This window comes from Ambystoma mexicanum, chromosome 3q (assembly GCF_040938575.1).
Source record: "Ambystoma mexicanum isolate Mex_15411 chromosome 3q, UKY_AmexF1_1, whole genome shotgun sequence".
Taxonomy (NCBI): domain Eukaryota; kingdom Metazoa; phylum Chordata; class Amphibia; order Caudata; family Ambystomatidae; genus Ambystoma; species Ambystoma mexicanum.
In genome coordinates, this window is record NC_090926.1 from 1,084,780,643 (window position 1) to 1,084,803,683 (window position 23,041).

At 44.5% G+C, this 23,041-nt stretch overlaps 1 protein-coding gene across 1 annotated transcript in view; it reads right to left on the bottom strand.

Moving 5' to 3' along the window:
- Nucleotides 1-23,041, bottom strand: part of LOC138583278 (zinc finger protein 282-like) — a 176,327-nt gene that overhangs the window by 54,421 nt on the left and 98,865 nt on the right. Inside the window, exon 4 of the mRNA XM_069655378.1 lies at nucleotides 16,225-16,344. Within this exon, the coding sequence (XP_069511479.1) occupies nucleotides 16,225-16,344 (120 nt within the window). The remainder of the gene's footprint in view (nucleotides 1-16,224; nucleotides 16,345-23,041) is intronic.

Sequence of the window (23,041 nt, forward strand, 5' to 3'; positions counted from 1 at the left end):
GGGAAGGTCAGAAGAGATCAGGGCATCGAGAGTGTGCCCAGCAGAATGGGTTGGCCCAGACGGGAGAATAGAGAGCGAGAGAGAGTCGCAGAGGTCGCGAAAGAGTCCAGAGGGGGGACAGGATGCATCCAGGTGGTTGTTGAAGTCTCCAAGAAAGAGGAGTTGAGTGGTTGAGGACAGGAGTGAGGAGGAGAGGTCCGCCCACTCGGAGAGGAAGGAGGAAAATTGACCAGGTGGCCGATAGATAGTAGCCACGGTAAGGGAATGGCCAGGAGAGAGGGAGAGTCGGCAGACAAGACATTCAAAAGAGGAGTATGTCTGCGTGGGAATAGCAGTAGCAGGAATTCACTCAGGGAAGATAAGGGCCACACCCCCCCAGCACAGTTGGGCCTGGGCACGGAGAGGATCTTGTAGCCGTCGGGTAGGAGTGTGTCAAAGCTGGTGACAGAGCTGGCCGTGAACCATGTCTCAGTGAGACCGAGTACGTCAAGGTTCAGTTCCTCAAGGAGGCGGCAGATATCAGAGGAATGTTTGACGGCAGAGCGAGAGTGAAGAGTGGCAATGTGGAGAAGGTTGCCATCTTTGAAGGACTTCCGGGGAGGGGTACAGATCAGATGTACGCCCTGCGGAGGAGAAGAAGGAGCACGGGAGGGGGCAGGGAGGGAGGGTAGAGGCAAGGTAGCCGAGGACAGAGGAGGGGGGACAGAAGGAGAGGAAAGGAAGTTGATGAGGCGCGGGAAGCGTCTATCAAAGAGGAGAAGGTTGGCCTGAGGGCCTTGGACTAAGACGGTCCCATTAGCGTAGACAATAATGATGGCCTTAGAGGAGTGGAAGGAGGCCAGGAGGACGTCCCAGCGGGTGCCACCATTAATGGGAGAAGAGGAGAAAGGAGAGAGAACAGAGACCATATGAAGGGTCCATAGGTTAGGTGAAGGCACGAAAAAGAGGATGTCAGTGAGAGTTTCCTTAGAGGAGGCACTGGTATAGGTGTCCGCGATAGGGAGGCCTGGGTTGGAGACCAGGATGTCCTTTTTAAACTTTTTCCTACCAGATTTAGTGAGGAGAGCAGGATAGTCAATGGAGAAGCAGTTGGAGAAGATGGGAGAGATAGAGAGCACCATAGAGTAGGTGAGAGAGGAGACAGGTGGAGGTACAGGAGGAGGACAGTAGCAGAGAATAGGCAGATAATGGAGCGGGTGGTAGGCAGATTGCGTAATAGGACACGATGAAGACACACAGGCTTAGAGAACTATAACCCAAATCTTGGTCAAGGCCCCTGACAACTGAGACGGAAATAGTATTGATAGTCTGCTGGGCCTTACAACCCACAGCCTAGGCATCACTGAAGACCCTGAGAAAGAGAATCCGAGCCTGCTGTAAACCGAAGCCCTGATGCAGCAATAGTTTGAGGGGTGGGGGAGAAATTCCTGACTGGTAACCGGTTTCAGTAAACATTAACACCAGATGGAATGGCAATTATTGATATACAGGCATGTGCTCTGCCTGTAGCCAAAGAGACTAGCATGGCAACCATGGCAGGATGGTAACAATATCTGAGCCAAATAAGCAACCCCATATGAGCTCAGAAATAAGCGGTGTGCTGTGGCACTTTAAACACCCCTCCTCCACCCGAGATTGAGGAACTCAAAACAGTATCAATGATGCATTTCTGTTACATGGGACAGAATATATCAGATAGCTTTAATATACTGTAATTTTAAGCTGTGAACTTTGGTTCACTTGAAATTGTAGGTTTGTGCAGAAATCTGTTTTTTTTAAACCAGGATTGCCACACTCTATTATCCGTTTCTTTGACCATTGCTTAAAAGTGCTAATGGGTTCAGCTGTGTTTACCAGTGACAAGTGAGTAAAAAACAAGCTGAAACGAAGGATCAGAGATTTCATAGTCTTACTTTTCTAAGCTAAATGTGGAAGTCAACCATGAGAATAGAGTGATACGTGTCTGGTCGACATTAGGTGCAACTTCAAAAGGAGCAGATGCTAGCACCTACCCTAGCGTCAGGTGTTAGCAGAGCAACAATGCCTCCTGAAGAGTGTATCAGTTTCAATAAAGCAGCATATTAAAAGGCTCACTGTTTCACAAATATCTCAGCAGATGGATTCGGTTGATTAACATTGGTCAAGCACACACACACGCAATTGAAGCTTCATTTTACAGCAACCTGTTCACCAAATGATGTATTTTTTAAATGTGATCATGTGAAATACATTTTAAGTTCTCAAATCAAAACTGTTTGTTTGATTTCAAATTTAAAGACAGATCGGAATTCAGCAGTACACATTTAAAAAGAATATATGCAAATGTATGAATTATGCATGAAAGTAAACATTTTAAGAACTCTGCTATGCATCTAGTGAGAAAACAGAGGATGTATCCAGAGTCATAATGTATAATTCTCATCAACATCATGTTTCTATATAAATAAATCATGTGGAAAAAATGTATTCAGTTACATAATCCCTTATTACAAAGGCGGGTAGTAAACAGCTCCCTCTTATGGCAAAGAAAATTCATAGAGCCAATGAAGAGGGCGCCGGGGTGTGAGTAAGTGATGGGAATTTAACACAGGTTCTATCCAATCCCAAAATGCAGAGTCAAATGTTGCTGTGCATTTAAACTTAAACATATAGGAAGAGAAGAGAGTTTTGTGAAAGCTGAAAAGGAACAGTCTGTTTGGCAGGAGAAATGCATATTGGGACTCCAAATGGCTGAAGATAAGGGAATTTCCCCTTTAGTCTCTTCAAGATGGAACTGGATGCAGAGGCCTTTCCCAACACAGAATCAGATTAACTGACAGTGAATTTTGGGAGCATGTGGGCAGACTCAAAGGAAGAGCTTATTAGCAGGTGATGCCTAAAGCTGGTTGATGTCCCTACATGTCCTGGGCCTTTAAAAGACCAACCAAAAGTGAGCACACTGACCCCAAATTATCTTGACAAATGCCCCAAGAATAAATCATATCCCAGATAACAATGAAAAGTATTTTGGGAGACCCTGTTTACAAGCTATGGCATTGAAAGGCAGGTATAGTATAAGGCATATGTGCTTTGTGATTGATAGTCAAAATGTAAGCCCTAAGTAGTGTGAAAAGTCGGGAATGAGATGCAGACACAGAGCTCATAGTTTTGGCTATAAGTCTTTATTCAAAATAAAAGGGGGTTTGAAAATGCCTCACTGTCCCTGTTCTAAGAGGTGTCTGCCTACCTTAACCAAAACTAAGGGTTTGTCCTATGTCAAGATGTCCAAAGTAAAAACTTCATGTGTCCGTAACCCTATCCAAGTCCTCACATTCTAAAAGTAACTCTAAGGTGTTAGGGTAAAGTCTCTGGGCTTGATAGTGCATGAATAGTGTCCTCTCTCTCTTCCTTGCCTCCTCCTCCTCCTCCCTCTACTCCCCACTCCCCCTTCTTTGGCCACCCCTCGTCCCCCTTCTCTGCCTTTCCCCTGTTCTCCCCAGACGAGGTTTCTAGACAAGTCTGATCTGACCTATGAAAGTCTAGTCAAAACAGGTTCTTCCCCTGTTCTTCTAAAACCATCAAGGACCACATTGACACCCTGGCTACTGCTTTGGCCGACTTCTGCAACCACGCCTTTGCCACTGGAGTCTTCTCTTCCCCTCTGACGCACTCCCTTCTGCACCCACTTTTTAAGAAACCCTCTGCCGACCCCTCTTTTCCAGCTAACTTTCGCCCAATCTCCATCACTCCTTTCCTGGGCAAACTCTTAGAAACGCTGGCCATCTCCAAGCTTAATCTCCACACTGAATCTGTTGGTTGTCTCTATGATCATCAGTCTGGCTTCCAGTCTGCTCTCCAATGTCCATTCAAACACCACCTGTGTTCTCATCTTACTCGATCTCTCTTCTGCAATTTGACACTGTCAACCATGCCATCCTGCTCAACCATCTGCGTGATAACCTGGGTATCAACGATCAGGCCCAGGCTTGGCTGACTTCTTTACTCTCTGATCGACTCTCCCAGGTCAAACTTGGGTCCTTCCTCTCCTCTATCTCTATCTCTACCTGTGGTGTTCCCCAGGGATCTAACCTCTCTTCCCGGCTGTTCAACCAATACCTGGCACTTCTTGCCCACCGCACTGCCGTTCTCTGCCCCAGCTTTCAGTGCTATGCGGATGACACTCTGCTCCTTTTCATGCTCGCTTCAAGCACCTCTTCTCCTTCTCTCATCTCTGACTGTCTGTCTGTTAACCAGGAGTGGTGTGTCGCCAATGATCTCTGTTCTAATGGCAGTAAGACTGAGATTCTCCTCATCGGCACACCTGCTCCCTTCTTTCCTGTCACTCTCTGGTCGGCCTCTCTTGGCTCTCTTCCTGCTCCCACCTGTGATGCTAAAAACCTCAGGGTCATCTTTGACTCCACACTCTCCTACTCTCCTCACATCTCGGACGTCTCTAAGAAGTCACACTGCCAGCTGGACCTCCTCAGAGGTATTCTTCCTTTCCCCTCCTTCCCCCAGAAGCTCACTGTCTCCAGAGCTATGGTTCTCTCTAGGCTTGGCTATTGCAACAGCCTCTTTCTAAATCTGACTGCCCCTAAACTCCGCCCTCTGAAACTCATCCAAAACAGGACTGCAAGACTTGTCTTTGGCCTCAAGCCCGGGGATCGTATCTCTCCAGGACTGAAATCTCTGCATTGGCTCCCAGTGGCTACGAGGATTAAGCTCAAAACCCTCTGCATTGTCCACAAGGACTTCTGGGGCCTGGGGGCCAAATACCTTCAACTCTCTCATCCTAAATATCTTCCTTCTTGGGCCCTTCACTCATCAGCCTCCAACTCCCTCAGGGTCAGTCGCTTCTCTAAGCAACAAGTTGGTGGTAGGTCTCTTTCTTCGCTGGGGCCTCCCTCTGGAACAGCCATCCTGCCTCTCTGAAACTTGAGGAGAACCATCTACTGTTCCGGAAGCACCTCAAGACCTTCCTCTTTGCTTCTGCTTTCTCTCCTCCTCTCCCCTGCTGAACTCCTGGCTGAATCTGAAATTGCAGTGGTTACCTGGCTACCCTCTGTTCTCAGGCCCAGGGCCCCCGCTGCCAGTTGCACACCTACACTGCCCTCCTGGCACTCCCCTGCACTCGGGGGCTGTTTCTGTATCCCTACAGCCCCCTACCAGCACCTGCACCTGATGTCTGCACTTACCCATTCACCTGCCACCACTTGGCTGCACTTCTTATTTATTGTATTCATTGGTTTATATTTCTTTTATTGTTATCCTGTGTACTGCACTGTCCCCTTCTTCTTTCCCCCTTGCACTTTTCCCTCTTCCCCCTCCCCTGCACTTGCACGATCTCAATGTCACCGGGCCTTGAAGGATCGCTGGTCTCTGTCTTCCCTTGCCTCGTCGCGCCTTGAAACACTTGTGTATAGGCGCGTTATAAATGCCATATCATTATATAAATGCCATATCTATGTTCAATCTCAAAAGAAAGATTTCACTCCAACACAAAGGTTCCCAATGGATAAAGTTCACAGTTCCATAGGATGGCTACCTTGCCTCTGATTTTCTCTTTGATATACTTTAAACTCTAAAAGATGTGAGCCTTTCTTTGACTTTTCAGGTCAATAAAAAAACAACTTGTATGCAAAACAACTTGGATGCAACTCACAACTTTGGAGGATACCTGGTATACTCCCCTGCCAGGTTTTTCTGCACTTTAATGTAACTTCACACACAAGCTTGGCTTTACCTGGTGGACTCTTTTCTTATATGATTCACTACACACTTTCTAACTTGCATTTGCCTGGTATACTCTTATGCCAGGCTTTCTCACCTGATTCACTTGTTACACTTGAAAACTTGACTTTGCTGCATTAACTCTATTGGTCTTCCTGTGGAAATATCGGGTCTCATATTACCTTTCATTCACTCCACTTGCTTTTATCTGTGTTCGGTAATGTTGCCGAAGCGCCCCGGTGTCCCAGTATCCCTCCTGCGGACTCACTAGCTTCCTTTGGCGTTTTTCAGCTCTTTTGCGGCAAACTGGAAACAGCGCTTCAGTATCCCGTTTCCACTTTACAGGCTCACCGGATTCGTGGAATGACTTCCACGTCTTCTGCAGTTCACAATTGCCTGCCAAACGCTTCTCTGTGTTCGTGCAGCACGGATGCTGCTCTCTGTTTTTTTTGTGACCGTTAGGAAGTTTCTCTTTCTCTTCCGCACACAGTTTGCACATGGCTAACCAGCATCAGCAGTCCTCATTCTTTGGCCTTCTCCCTGAGCTGGCTGGCTCCACGGTCCGCCCTGTGACTTGCCAGTACTTCCCCAGGCAGCCTCTCCCTACTTCATGCCTGTTTGGGTTTTTAAATGTCCCGGGACCCATCATACACTCACAACCATTACAGCACGTTTGGTGTGTCTTGTTCTGACTGATCCTCATGTAGCCTCCTCGTCCCAGTACTTTCAGATGTCCGAGAAACAACAGATAGTTGTTGATATTTTCGGTACAGAATACTTGAAGGTGTCAACAGTCGGTCCCATGGATTGTTGAAGGGAGCCATCACAATATACCATCAAGGCTTGAGGAATAGATGGGGTATACCTAAAAGGAAAAGGGGTTACCATGTCTAAACCAATGATGTTGTGTCACTCCCTTGAGGGTTGCGTCCCCTCAGGGTTCAATATACAATATATGTGGGTTAGAAAATGGAAACTAAAGTGAGAACAAAAGTTATATTCCTTCTGTAAAAAGTGGGTCATGAAACAACAGATATGAAGTTTCATCACTCCACAACAAGTATAGAGAGTAAACAAAATCAGTCCTTTGGCGAGACAAAAACAATACCAGCAACATCCAACAAAGGGTGACTTTCACCTGGACACGGCTGGAAGCTTTGGAATGGGAACTATGAGATGCCCTTAAGGAGGGGGGAAGAAGTGCATTTCTCCTTAAGCAGGTTATAGAGACTTTATCATATCAGGGAGGGACAAGTTATGGCTAGTGTAAATACAGTATAACTTCAAAGGAATAAAACACTTACATGAGCTATCTGTGCTGGTCAGCATACTGCTACACAACAACAATAAACTACTGCTGACCCGAACAGCAGACATATCAATTCAAATGCTACTCTGCACCTCCTTCCTTTGGGATCCCTCCCAAATGGTGTGGCATTGGTGCTCCAGTCAGAAGCTTTCTTTACGCGATGTGTGTACTGGATCCCATCCTCCAAGCATGTGGCGGTGCCAAGATCTGGTCCTGCTTCTCCTTTTGCCCAACTGCTACTAAACTCTCTTGGCCCGGCTCAATTTTGGATTCTGCTGCTTCCGGCCACATCTGACAGGTGTGTTGCATGTTGTTCCGATTGATTTCTGGGAGCCACTGTTCAGGTCTTCAGGCGGATGTTCTATGTTTGCCACTTCTGTTCTGCTGCTAACTTGAGACAACCAAATCTTGCCCATCAGAGCCGTACTGTCACTGTCGAACTTTCATTAGTGGAAGCAATTATCTTTATAAATGACCATTCTCTGCCATGATTTTCGAAATTAAATATTTGAGTACACTGTAGCCTTTTAATTAACATAGATCACACTTAATTGCTTTCTGAAACAATCTTTTTGTATTGAACACAGGTTTTACTTACAGCAACCTTAATTCCCAAAACTCTATTTGTTGTTCCTTCATGCTTACTTTTATTACAGAATTAGGGTATTAAACATTCACATCATTTGAATTGCAGATTACATCATATTGACATTATATCTTTTTCCACACTAAAATACATTTTATTCCAACTACATGTTCCCTGAAAATTAATTGGAAATACGTATTTCCTTAAAGAAAAAATACACAATTCATTAAATCAAGTGTTCACAACTGAAGAAATAATAATTCTAACAAATTTGTTCTCCAAGGTAGAAGCCCTTAGATCCAGAGGGTGGACCCCTTCCCCTGGATTCTTAAGTACCTTTGTATCGTGCCTTCATTCACAAAGTTCCTGTTTAGGCAATGTATTCTGTAACAGTCTTTCTTTAACAAAATGTTCTACTCGGTTTAGAAAACAATGGGCCTCATGTGAAGTTTGCCAATGCGGAAATAAGGGTGCCGGGAAGGTCACAAACTACGGGTTTGCCTGCCGGAGCGGCTGTGCCAGACAGGTCTCACCCTGCTTGGTGCAGTGATCATGGTAAGCAAACCCATCACAGTTCCGGTGCCTCCGTGTCCCCACTCCCATAGATTCCTGTAGGACTCTATGGGAATGGGCATTACAAAATTACAGGTGCCTGACTTCCCGAGCGCCAGACTCGTAATGAGCTTGTGGCACCGGGATGTCAGGCGCTGGTAAATTTTCACAGGTCCGGCGGCAACCCGCCGGTAGCACCAGCAGGGTTACCGCCGGACCCGTAATGAGGCCCACTGTCTTTCTTTAACACCAATCTCTCCTTGGTTCAGAAAAAAACTTGGCCTCATTCTGAGTTTGCCGGTATCCTGGCGGTAGAGCCGCCAGAATACCAACAAATGTAGATACCGTTTCTGGCACTCGGTCCAGAGGCATTTCAGAGTGCCAGAGTGGCAGTGTAAATCCCCATTCATGAAGTCCAGTAGGACTCCATGAGGGGATTTGCTGTTAATAATGGCACCAGGCTTTTTTGCCGGTAGGGCACCTGCCTTACCTCCTGCTTCTAGCTGGTGGTAACGCAGGAGCCCACCGGTAAACCCATAGACGGCCGCTCCGGTACAGTGCTGGTATCCACGAATACTGGCGCTTTTTTTACTGGACCGGCTGACTTAGAATGAGGCTGACTGTCTTTATTTAATACCAATCTCTCCTTGGTTCAGAAAACACTTTCTTTAACATTCATGGAAGCTTTGCAAATTACCTGGTATACTTCCCTGCCAGGGTTCCTTATGAACTGCTAACTGCCTCATGTACTCTCCTGCCAGGAGTTATGGTTTGTTCATGATTTGCCCCACACTCCAACTTCATGTATCCACAGGTCATTGGGGATTGTACTTTTTGCTTTGTGTATCTAAACTATCTTCTAGTAGTGATAATAATAGCATTACGTTCAAATTGCTGTTAGCGCGGTCGCCAGAACGCCCTGGGGTCGCCACTGGCTTGGGTGGACTCACTGGTCTTATCCAGCATCTCTGGTCCAGTTCACGCTTTTCAGCGTGTTGCTTTCATTCGCTTTTGACAGTGGAGTGTGCAGATGTTCTTCCGGCTTCCTTCGCGGATCAGCGGTTACACGCCTGCTTCTGTTCAGGCCCCAGAATGGAGAAAGCCGCCTTCTCGACCTGCCGAGAATCCCAGAACCTTCTGTGTGGCTCACATCGTCTCCACAGCACATTAGTCTCCAGGACACAGCGTCTCTCCCTCTGATGCAACGTCCTTCCTTGCTCTGCCACACGGCTATGTGATTTTTGCATTCGTGAGCATGCAGACAGAAGCCCATGTCTTCTCCTGCACGGCCACTCCGAATAGAGCGCTCACCAAGTTTAAATGTCCCGCGCACAGGTGCTTTGGAAAAATAACTAGACTGCACATTGTATTTTAAGCTCTTCGTACATTATTCACACTCCTGCATCCTCCAAGTCTCTGTACTTGGGGAATTCTGGGAGTTGATGATGTCCATAGGTGTCAACGGACACACGGTATTTGATCAGTTCGTCTTGGTGATTTTACTTAAAGGTATTTCTTAAGAAAAAGGACTTGTGTTAAAACTTTGGGTGCTTGACCAGAAAAATATGAAGAGGTTTATTTACTTCTTCTACAAGGGGGAACAAGCAGTTGACAATATGCCATTAGGGTCTCAGATATTAGTGGGTCTTCCTCATGGAAAAAGGTGTTGGGTATTCGAGGATCTTCCTCATGGGAAAAGGTGTTGGGTATTCGAGGATCTTCCTCATGGGAACGGGGGAGATACTGCGTCTCATCCAATGAAGTGATAATATATCCCTGGTAGCCGTCTCATCCCATGCAAATCTCCCTCATAAAGCAGCCCCCATGTCCCAGTTCTTACTTCCTGCAGGAGCAGACAATTTCCCCACATACCCCCTTAGTTTGCCCACTCTGCAATCCTCAAGCTTAAAATTGCATTGTTGACAACCTCAGGGAGGGAGTGGGGAAGGGGCAGTGGATGAAATAATAAACCAGGTCCGGCTTGCCGCCCTCTGAAGCCTTGCAATAGATCTTGATGACTCGCTCTGACCTGACAGTGGTTACATATAATCTTGCCTATTCTCCTGAACTTTCTAGTATGTGTGTGTGATTAGCTCTGACTTTCCACTAAACATGTAAGCCTTTGCATGCTGCTGAAAGGTTAATCAGAGTTCTTCCTATTGCGCTTCTCTAGTTCAGAACTACACTGAAAACTTGTCTTCTCATGGTGCACCTTCTTCAGTCCTTCTCCTTGCAACTGACTTACCCAAAAGGAACTGAAAAACTATTCTCTCTAAAAGGTAGTCTTTTACCTTATTTTCAATGGATTTCTTGCCTCTAACCTTCAGAACTGCTTAACTTGAATTACTTTGTTATTTACTGAACACAGTCTAAACTGCCGTCTGCTACCTCTTTAACTTAAAATTTTAAAAAGTCACTTTTAAAATATTTGTTCTTGCTTTTACACTCCTCACTTAGCTTTTGCCCAAAAGGTGCCGTTTTCTTTCTTTCAGCGCTGTCGCCCAAGTACCACGCTCTGATGTGCTGCCTCTTATGAACCGCAACCTCCTCTGAGGTAACTTGTAGTCTGTTACGAAAACATATGCTACTGGATACAGTTCCAACATGACGTGCATGTCACGTTCACGCGCATAGTAAGGGTCCAGTTATCTAACCTTACGGCTCTCGAGCGCACTCATGAAGACCGCAAAGCAACGATAAGAAGACTTAGGTGGTCATTACGATCCTGGAGGTAGCCATGCCGCCATTTGCTGCATGGCTACCCCCTTCCGGGTACCGGGTCCAGGTTCCTGGAATGGGCAAATACCGGCCCATTCTGACCTTGGAGGGCCCGGTATTTCCCCATTCCAGGAACCCAGACCCTGTACATCCCCATTCCCATTCGAGCCCCCATACGTCTCAATGTGAATGGGGAGGATGCAAACAACGGGCCCGCTAATAACGGACCCGTTCTTTGCATCCTGGTCTGCTCGCAGGACCCGCTAAGGACGCCTGGTTTTACCATCGATCAAAATTCCAGTATCCGAGTTAGTAAAAACCCTAGGCGTCTACCTGGACTCAAATCTATCCATGACTAGACAAGTAAATGCCATTGCCTCCTCCGCAGCATTCCATGCTAAACTCAATTCAGTCAGGCTCTTCCTCTCCAATGACACCTGCACAAACATAGCGAGAGCCATCACTGGTTCCAGGTTGGATTACTGTAATGTTATCTTCCTAGGGACCTCCACAAAAAACCTTGAGAAACTACAAGTAATTCAAAACAACACCTTACGCGCAGCACAAGGCATTTCCAAAAGAGAGCACATCACTGCTAAAGGAGAGGATCATCTTCAAAGCCCTGACCCTCACCCACAAATGCATCCACCTCGCCGCACCAGCATACCTATCGCAAAGAATCCACCCTGCCTCTTCCTCAAGACCAACTAGGAACCCCTATGCAAACCTGCTCACTGTACCCATGGTAAAAAGAGCAAGAGCAGGTGACGCCAGCTTCCCCAACCTAGCCTCACTGCATTGGAATGCCCTCCCCACTGCCCTGCGAGCTGAACCATCACTCACTGCCTTCCGTAAAACCATGAAAACCACCCTATTCGCCTGACCACCCTACCCCTTGACATGATGTCCTTCCCCTCCCCGGGATACCTCGAACTGTGTACGTTTCTATGCATAACATGTATAACAGTCTACTGCAAGTAACAGCGCCACAATGCCCTTGGGCCGTCTGTGCGCTATATAAATGTAAAAAATCAAATAAAATAATAAAGTACGAGTTCTCTCTCTAGTAGGGCTGGTCAGTGATTTGCCAGGATATTAAGAGGGCAGGTTGTTTTCACTTTTCAGAGGCCAACACAGCACTTTGAACAGGGATTGCCTATAAAAGGGCAAGACACTTTGCACTGCATAGAAGTTTTAGACAGATTACTGGACTCTGACCTCAGGCAGTTTCTCTATTCTCAACACGGTTTTAGGGTATAGTGCCCAGTTACTTTTTGATTCTCACAGAAAGTCTCAAGTATATAGCGCCTGGAGAATTATTTTCTTAATTCACTCACAAGGATATAGCATCCTGTAATCTCGCCAGGGTAGTGCCTGACCCACATCTTCCTGTCACAAGGATTAAGGAAAAAAGAAAAAGGGACCCTGCACTGTTGGATCTGATCAGCATTAGAGGGACAGTTCTGACGCTGCAGGGGAAGCGGTGGTGAGCAAGCAGGTAGCGGAGGGGGTGGTGTAAGGCACATTTTGGTTTGTTTGGCAGAAGTGCAAAGCAATTCGCAGCAAAATTGACTCCGGAATATTCCGTTGGGAATCACTACACTTCAGTCGACACAGCACAATTCCGAGCAGACAACATATAATGAATAGTTTTCCCCGTTCCCTCAGTTTCCCATGCAAATATTAGGGCAGGATGATGAAAAGGTCCCTAAGAGCTGCAGCAATTTAATCAATTTGGCAAATGTGCTGCAAATTAAAATTAAAACAATAATCACTTAACATTATACAGAAAACAGGAGATTTGATCTCCAGACTCCTGCGTTTTAGTCAGGATATTAAACCCATCAGCTAATTCCCAGGCTTACTCTAGCTAGCAAAACCAAGCCTTACTGCTGAGGAACATGATTGAACATCAGAACCTCGTTCTTGCCCTTTGCTTCTCCTGCCTCACCTGGCACACACACACAGCAGTCAGTCAGATATGCGCACAGATTCAGATACAAAACCACTCATGCACATATTAGTTTATCATACATTTAGCGGACTCCCACCGCCACCAATGATCCTGCAAGCCAGCTGGCAGGGCATGTCTCCAAGAATGGCCTCCTCTTCTGAATGTGGGGGGCGATATTGGGAGTGATACAATGTTTTTGCTAGAAAGCTATGGGCAATTATATTATGGCCAGTGCACAGGTGGAGGGGTCGAGAGGGCAGGGAAATGGAGAAGTAGCAGCAGGGAGAGGGGGCAGTGATTAGTGGGGATTGAGCAGCTGGAGACACAGAAGGCCTGAGCAGAAGCAAAGGAAAGATCACTGCACATAGCACCAGAATGAAAGCACAGGATTTGAAATTCTGCTCCTGTGAAAGCCATACTCATTGTTGTAAATGGTCTAAGGTCACAGAAATGGACAAATCATGCTTTTTCTTTTTCCTGCCACTGAGTGTTACCAATAGCAATGCCAACTAGATGTTCTGCTTTTATCTTCTCTCTGTCTGTCTCTCTTTCTCTCACAAGCAACATTTTCAGAACACATGGTAGCACTTTGCACCTCCCAAACGAACACCAATGACCTTTACAAAGTCAGTATGACTTTAGCTTTACGTTTTTTATAGCTTGTGCCAGGGCCCATTATCAATTAGCGTTTAATAACATGCTGCAGCGTCAGGTTAACAATAACTACTTTTTAAGAAGGATGCATTAGCCAATGATTGGGAGAGGCCTTTGATTTCACTTCCTAGGCAATATGTATGATGTTTGTAAAGCACACACCTAGCTGGGAAGCAATGGAGCACTGTCTACATGGGATGCAGGAGCAGCAGAGGAGATGGGATGTGCAGGGGTGGACAGGAAGGAAGGAGACGAAGGTCAGAAGTCAATAAGCAGCCACTCCAACATTCCAATGACTGCTTTGTGGAAATACATATCAGCTGCTGAACAAAAACACAGAGATATGGCACTTCTGTTTTCTCTCCTGGATGCCACCCACAATAGCTACTTCAATGTCCAATACCTTTAGTCATGGATGTCACTGGAAGGGGTAATTTATTGTGCGATATTACTTCCATAACTCCAATAATTTTGGTGAAAGAGCACCACAGATTACCATTTTTGGTTTACCAAATTCAAATAAATGGTACCATCTTGGGCAAATATCTTTCCACCTTCAATACCTTTTCATATTTGATAAATCCAAGACTGCTTAGAAATGCACTTAACACGATTACAACATTCTCACATTGCCCCCGAGGATAGCTCAGGGGCAACGTGCTCGCCTTGGAAGCAAGACGATGCAGAGCAACACAGGTCCGCGCTTAGAAACCTCTGGGTATGAAGCGCGTTGTAAATATATATAAATAAATATATTAAAAGAAAATAAAATAGTCTCATAAAGAGAGAAAAAGGGATGGAGAGGTAGTCAACTGCCACGGGCTGATAATTAGAACCATACTATTCTTAGCTCGAGCAAATGGGTTTGACCTTGGGAAAGTCATTACATCTCTCTGTGCTTCAGCTCCCCTATCTGCATTTGCTTTTCTGATGCAAAATCAAATGTGTGCAGCACCTATTGATAGGTAAATGGAACCTCAATGTTTTAACATTGTTAGATGGAAATAGTCTGTCCCATTTGTGACTGTCTAGGAGCAGATATTGAGAAATATAGAGTGAGCCATGTTATTAAAACTGGTGCCAGCGAGGCTTCCTGTCATTCATTTCTTTGATCAAAATTATGCGTTACCTTTATGCAAAAACTCCGACGATTGGAACACTGCAATCCAAGAAGTTACAAGCATGAAATATTTCCTGCAATGTATGAAATGTCCTATGAAAGTGGTTGTTTGGTTTAGGCATATTATGCATAACTGGATGAAGGTGTTCTCACCTTCCCTTGCCCACTACAAACTACATGTCCTATGACCCCTCAACCTCGGATGGTATGCCCATGTGACTTCACTGGAGGAGAAAGAGGATGAAGCTTCAAGCTCAGCAGGCGTTTGGCCAACTTCCTCTTCCTTGTCCTCTGACCCACCCCAGCTTACTACATGCGGTGGCTTCTGATGGCACTCTTCTCCAGCTCAGTGTAGGATTGTTAGGCATGGGTGAATGGATATCTTCATATATTCCTGGAACTGGGTCTCCAAGGGGATGAACCCTCCATACACCAGAGCAAGACCTTGCTCTGAACATGAACAACATATGCTAAAGACACTGGCAGTATTCCCAACACACAAAGCAGGAATTGATGGTTTGCTCAGGGGCTGAGATGAAGACCTGGAGATTATCCATCAGTTTGGGCCAGACCATTTCCTGAACTTGGGCTTGCTATGGACAGGGACATCACATTACCGATTCCTTTCATTACTGAAAATGACAAAGGCGGTAAAAAGTGATTTCTGTAATTACCACCTGCTCTCCTTGTAAGGAAATCTTGTAGAGTGCAGTTAGCCAGCAGGTACAACACTACAGCAAATACAGATCACTGTTTGCTGACCTTCATTCATGCTCTGGTTCTGCCAGAAGCCCCGAATACACTCTGGACAGAGACGAGTTACTGAGATCACCAAATGAGGATCAATCAGCCACAATGAGTCCATTGGAACATTCAGCTGCCTATGACACAGAAGCTCACATTCTTGACTAAAGACAGGTCCCTTCCGTTCTACCATCCAACAGATACACTGTGGAGTGCTACAAGGCTTTGCCCGACAATTGTGGCCATTCACTGTATACATGCACGGATGGTTCCACAACTGACATGGTCAAGATACATTCCAAATGTATACGAATAATACTCTGTTCATTCTCGGCCTTGAAAAGAATAAGGAACAAGTTATTTGCAGATCCTCTTCTGGTACCCGGTCTTCTCCCTCTATTTCAAGTGTCCCTGTGCCCGCAGCATCTCCCTAGTGTTACTGACTCTGCCCCCACTCTGTGGTGGATGCGGTGCTAAATGAGTATTTTGGTGGCCCTCTCCTCAGCCATTTGGGATTGTTTTAAGTGATGCCCATCTATTCATTCATTTTGCTTTGGGCTTTTTTAAATGCTGACTTTCATGTTAGAACAATGAACGGGTACCGTTCGTTGCACAGGTTTGGAAGTCATTGCCAAACCCTCACACAATAGTATGAAAGCCCATGGGTGCAACAACTTAATAGACTTCATTTTCCTTAACTCCAACTAATGGAAATCACTGCACGGAGGACCGCTAACGTAGTATACAGGTAATTAATGCTGGTTATTGCCCGCATACATGGGCTGTACAGTACATTCACTAACCCTGTTCTGAAAACCCTGTTTCAGTAAGTGTGTAACACATACATTAACATTAAATAGACATGCTGCTGAACGTACCGTGCTCTTTTAATGAGGGATTTTGTGATTCTACAACCAGCTTCTTGCGCCGCTTCTGGGGGTGCCTGATTGTGACTGGAGAATGTGGGTTGTTGGCGTGAGTAAGTTCTGATATAGGCCCTATGGAAGAACAAAAGAAGCACAGGTCGGTTCACACTGTTGGTGATACAAAACTGCTCTTGCACAGGTCAAAGTTCATAATTGCCATAGTACTCCATAACCTGGAATGCATTTGGAAATACAAACCTTTTTAAAGGTTAAGGCTGTGTGTGTTTTTCCTTCAGACCCATCCCTTTAGCAACACAAAGAATTGCCACTCTGTAGGCTGGCATTCCCCACTGACCGCATGTAATGGGGATATTGACATGTCAAGCAATGCGTGTGTGATGTACATTTCATCTTTCAGCAAGACTTCACCATGACAGCATATTCACATCATGGCTGCTTCAGAAAGATACAGCAACAAACCCTCTGCATGGATGCCTCTGCATGACAACACAGCCACTAATAGGACTTGGTGACCCAGACCTGTGCTAAGCGACTAGCAGGCATTATACGTACAACACACTTTAAGTCACATCTACAATGGACCTGTGTACTCTTACTGTCTTGGATTGCGTTAATGTAGGTCTTGTGTGGCTGTTAGTGAAATCGTCACCAGACAATTATGTTGCTACAGGGTGTGAGGGGTCCGAAATGTGAGATGGACACATAGGCATAGTTTTCTCACATGTTGCCATTTAATTAAAATGATAAAAGGGGAGACAAACGCCTATGTTTCCCTAGCCGGACAAGGATTTCCCTTTCTAACAAACTAAGGCTAAGGCTAAAGGAAATGGCCTAATGTCCAGAGGTATCTGTCCCTCACACTAGAGCATACAACAAAATTATACAGGAATAATTTGGCTGTTTAAACTTCACTAAATAACATATAAATTCAAACACAAAGGTTATAAACACAAATCCTCGTGACCCGGGTTGGATCCCCTTCCCCTCAATCAATTCAGGATTTTCCAAACCAAAGTTCAGTTTCAAGAACGTTCTCTTCACTAGCCAAGTTACACTCAATGTAGAATACAAAGTTATTTCCATTCAATATGTCCGTCACTTGCCAAAAGGGACTATATTAGTTCCAAAGGTTTGCTCACACTTCAAGACAAGTGTTAAGTTTCCACCACCTCCTGTTTCTCAAACCACAATACTGTCTCTTCACGCAATTCAGAAGTGACATTTAAATGTTCCTTTATCTGAAGACCAATCACTTGTTATCACATGATAGTTCTCCTTTATAAGTAACACCTCAGTCAGGATGGTTCATTCAAAAGATACACTTTAATCAGGATGGTTATGCAACAGTTCATCAAAACAAGGTAGTGGAATTGACACTTCTTTTCCACCACAACCTTCTACCACATTCACAGTACTTCAAATTATCTTACTCCTGGTATTCTTGCCTGCCTGGACTAACTACAATGTGTCCCTTTCCTGGTTTACTCGCCTGCCAGGATAAAACTCCTACTACTACAGCTTGAACTATGTGGTAAGGCTTGTTTCAAACTTTCCACACTTAAATCCTCACTAGGGAGAGTTGAATCAACAACTGCTTCTCAAGTTAATGTTGACTTTTAACACAGCTAGTGAATTCCCCAGGGCAAGATGGAATTGCAGTCGCACCATTGACTTTACCAAAGAATGTAGTTTCTTAACAGAAAGGTTTGGAAACAGAGGCTATCAATAAGACATCATCAACAAAGCGTGCGCCAAATTTGCGCACAAATCACAAACTGATATCCTGGTTGACCAGAATGATTCACCCCAATGTATGTCAATCATCACCCAGTTTTCTAAGGATTCCTTAATTCTATATAAATTGGTTCAGAAACATTGGTTATCTGTTGAGGCTGTATAAAGATCTTTTACCCTATTTGACACCCAAGCCCAAGTTCACCTTCACCAAAGCACTATTTATCAAGCACAGGGTTAGTCCATCTCTGTTAGAGACTGAAGACAAGAGCAGTAAAACCACTTGGCTCAAATAACAAAAAGGCTTTTTCAAATGTGGCAACTGTAATTTTTGTCAATATGCTCATGACAATTGTTCTTCTTTTACTGATCCATTCGGCACTGTAATTGATATGCATGACATGTTATCTTGTATATGCAGTAATATGCACATGTGGGAAATTATACGTTGGGAGTACCATTCGTCAATTGAGATTTAGGATCAGGGAACATTTATCCAGTCTTAGAATGCCTGAGCCCAAATCACCATTGGCCTTACATTGGCAACTAGAACTTCAACTAGACAACAAATCAGATCTGAGATTTTTACTCGTGAAAGCCTCAAGAGGTACAAAAGGAGGCAATACACAACTAAAACCTAGACAAATGGAAGCTAAACTTGTATGCTTCCTCAGATGTACTAGCCGGGGTCTAAACACAGATCATGAAATACATGTGTTTCTATAACATTACATCACAATATTGTGCCCTGTCCAGCCCTGTCCAGCCCTATCCACATTTTTTCTCGAAGACAAACCACACCTCAGAGTTTCTTCTGATTCCTTATAACTTTCTCTTGCTTATGATTTTTAATCCACAATACATATATATTTTTTATAGATTACTTGTTATGCATCTCACATTTCCAAGACTCATTATGGCCCATATGCATGGCCCCCTTGACGTCACTCTGTAAACTCACCAGCCTTACTTACATGCTCAATATGGGCTCCATGTACTACCATGGCCAATTAACATTATCCCTGTGATTTACACCACATAACTATAGCATGTTTGAAGCTATGCCTGCTGGTATCTCAGCTAATTTCAATTTTGCGCATAACATACTCATGATTACAGCATGCGTGCCGATAAGCCTGCTGTAACGGCAGCGTGTTGTGTCTTTAATGCTGCATTGTTTACATTTGACGTCACTTCTGTGACGCTACGAACGGCATGATATTGTACATGGCTATCACACACGGCAATGCCGTACTGCTGCTCGGGATCTAACTGAGGATTTGTTCACGCTGCCCACTGTGGGTAAGATCAATATATTTCACAACTAAGATGCCTATCAGCCAGAAGTTCTTTGGTACTTAGTGATCATTATTTTCTTCAAAAATGTTCTTGTAGGCGAATTACAGTTTTTTTTAGATTGTTACCACCTTGTCCCATTACGGGACTCCATTGGCATCCATATCTAGTGACCAGGACACCATATACAGCAAGGTCGAAGGCACCTCTCACATCTATTCTCTCAAATTGTTTCTTTTTATCATAATATTACAATGGTCCATTGACCGCACGCACTTGATTTTGATTTTAGACTTCGTTTTGCAACCAGCGAATACCGCTTCTTGGATTTTTGTTCTCAAACATTCACTCAGATTGGATTGCTAACAGACTTTGTGATTCACTTTCTCTTCCACTATTCATTCCACATCAATCCAATTGTACTGCGATTACAAATCACGGTAAGGACTAATCTCCTTCATATTTTTCATTATAATATTTCTGAATTAACAATATAGATTAACTTTATCGTTCCTACTGCACTTAACCCCTCTAATTTATGGACCATGGTCAAATGATAATGTATTGAACCACCACAAGGGTGCTTACTCGTCATATCTCAGCTCCAACCAGTATTCCCTAATGACAGTCTCTTGGTGTATATTTGGGGATGGGCTGCCCATGTTCTGTTTCAACCAACATACTCATTACATTGACTCAAACGATTATTTATTTGGGATATTTACATTAGCACCGATTCCTAATATTCAATTGTTATTTTCTTTTCATCATTCATCTGAAGTGAACATATAATGATTCCTCAAACATATGACCCCAACCCGGATCTTTGATACGGTTTTTGATTTTGGTTTTGCACGCTGGATTTACACTTAAGAGAGGATTTCAAAGGAAGTCTTGGTTTTCTCTTGGATCTAAGATCTAAACATAATGTAGAATCATAACAACTGGAAGTAGTAATATTAACTTTCTGACCCTTAGGTATATCATTTTCATGTTTATAAAAAGGGTCCTCGTACTTGGCACCTTGGTTAATTCTGGGGAGGGAGCTCCACAGTGACAACATGCGATTAAATATTTAGGCACTAGGGAAACCTCTTCCTCAGAAGAGGACGAACACTGTGTCCCTACTGACAGAGTCACCAATTTACCTTGACAGACTTCTCCTCCCATCCTCTCTCCTAATACCATCCCCAGGTTTAGGAACAGATAGCGGATGCCTTTCCCTGGCAACATGAGAGGAGACTTTAGGCTGGGATTCCATGATGACTTTGCAGGATTCATCACAAGGGCCTGAAATGCACTGCTGGCATAAGGCAAAGTAACTCATCATGTATGACACATACCAAAGGCCTGTGGCAACACATTTAATGCAGACCTATGCTTATAGCAATGTAACTGTTTTGCAGACGTTTTGTTGACTTTGTATGCAAGTTAATGCTACAGCATCCTCCTCGGCCTACACCACCAAATTAATAACTGCCTGTAGACCATTCTTATCCACTCACAGTTGTATTATACTGAAAGAGCGCATTCTGGTCAAGTGCCCCTATTACATGGAACGCCCTACCACCCATCATAAGAAACTGTGGAACAATCAACGAATTTAAAAACAAACTTAAAACTCATCTTTTCAGATAAGTAGGCACTATGCACGTGCTCACTAGGATAAGTCTTTCTTAACGATCTGCGCCCGGATGCCCCCGGGCCAATTTGGTTGCGCATAATAAATAATAATACTCTCAAAATTAGATTATTGTAATTCCCTCTACTTGGGCACAAGCAAGCAAAACCTCCACAAACTCCAAATTTTGTAAAATAATGTCCTCCGTGCAGCCCTAAACATTCCTCGCTCTGACCATATATCCCAAGTCAAACGGAACGTCAAATGGCTCCCCATAAAAGACAGAATTACCTTCAGAACACTCATGATTACACACAAATGTCTCAACAACACCGCTCCCAAATACCTTGCCAATAAATTCTGCAAAAAGACTACCATGAGACCTACCAGAGCCAACTATCCTCACTGCCTCAGCATCCCAAAATACAGACTCCAAAACTCAGGCGGAGCCAGCTTCCAAGTCCTGGCCGCAAAAACATGGAACACCATGCCTCCAGCGCTTAGGGCTACAAACACTCTAGTCCCTCACTTCTGATCTCTCCTGAGCAAACCCACTGAAAGTGCTTGGTCCATACCTGCATGCTTGGCCAGGATCAATGAGTAGTTAACTGTCAACTGCCTGTGCTTAAACCGTAGGCTCAATCAAAAACGTAGGTCTTTTATTTTGGTTCACCCATTCCTTTTGTCTTGCCATTCTCGTAGCCGACTACCACTGGGGCTTCCCCGGCCTTGTGCCAATTGCAAAAAAGGTGTAGAGCTCCTTCAATGCCTCACTCTCCTTATCCCTGGTTACTGCGGTTTTGCAACAGCCCTGTGGTGAAGGATGTGAAGAGATGTACCCTAAGTGGAAAACAAGGTGTCCACCAAGTTAGACCAAAACTCTCTGGGATGGGCTGGTACCAAAGTACCATATAGTTACACAATAAAATATGCTATACAATATACTGTGAAAAGGTATAGACATATATTTAGAATTGCATTAGGATTAGGCACCTGTGTTCCACTAGGTCAGTTACAGAGTATCTGAGGAATGCACAGGGGCTTGCTTCCACTGTTAATGTATTCACTGAATGGCTGGCCTCAGACATGCATCCAGTCGCATTAGTCCAGCCACACTTAATGTCGATTGTTAAACCTAGAGGATAATCTACTCCAGTTTAAACTCAAACCGAGGCTGCCTTTGTGGGCTGAGGATGAGTATATGCCAATAAAGTGCCCATTTTAGAGTGCCCCATGGTCCACATAAAAAAAGGAGATGGCACAAAACAAAACGGCCAGGATAAGACTTAAACATTGCATTGTACCCCAATGGCTACTATATAAATGCATTTGGCTATTAATGCAGTAAATGTGACTACATTGCTAGAGTTGTCAAAACCAACAGCTGCAACTAGACTACTTCACAAAACATTTTCATGGTAATAGAACCATCCTAGGAGCAAAATAGGATGCTTTAAAACGCCCCTGCCCTGGTAGCCATATGGGCTACAGAACTTCAGTGGTAGGGATACTTCAGTAAATATCCATCTGCCCACAAAATAAAAGTAGAAAAGGCAAGAAAGACAGGCATTATTTTAGGAACCCAGAAAGTTAGGGAGCCAGAGGCCCAAAAATGCAATTCTGCCCCAACAGTCTCCCATACGAAAAACATACCCTACCTCTGTAAACTGTGTACCATAAAGTGGTGATGATGGGGGACACAGGGACAGTGGCAGTGCTAAGTAAAATAGGGCATTAGCCAACTGGAGGCGCCAAACAGCTGCATTTTCCATCAGTTGTCATACATTACAAAAGAGATGCAAACCAATCTAAGCTACTGTAGTGTGTACAAGTCAGAGTACAAACACCACACCCAATCCTGATCCGCCTGAGAGTATGACTGACAGGAACAGTCTTGAACAGTTCCCAAACCCACTTAGACAACAACGAATCAGAAACTAACAGGTCCCAAAGAAACCAGGTACTCAGGACTACATCTCCCAACATGCATCAGGTTTAGAGATCCAAAATCCATAACGGATTTGATAGTGTCTTTCAGGGATTCAGAGAAATACACTCTATGTGGAAACACTCGCACACACAGAAAGTCCCCTTAGGTGACATGTGTGGCTCCTCAAAGGGAAAAACCCTAACTTATGCCGACACCCATCCCCGAGC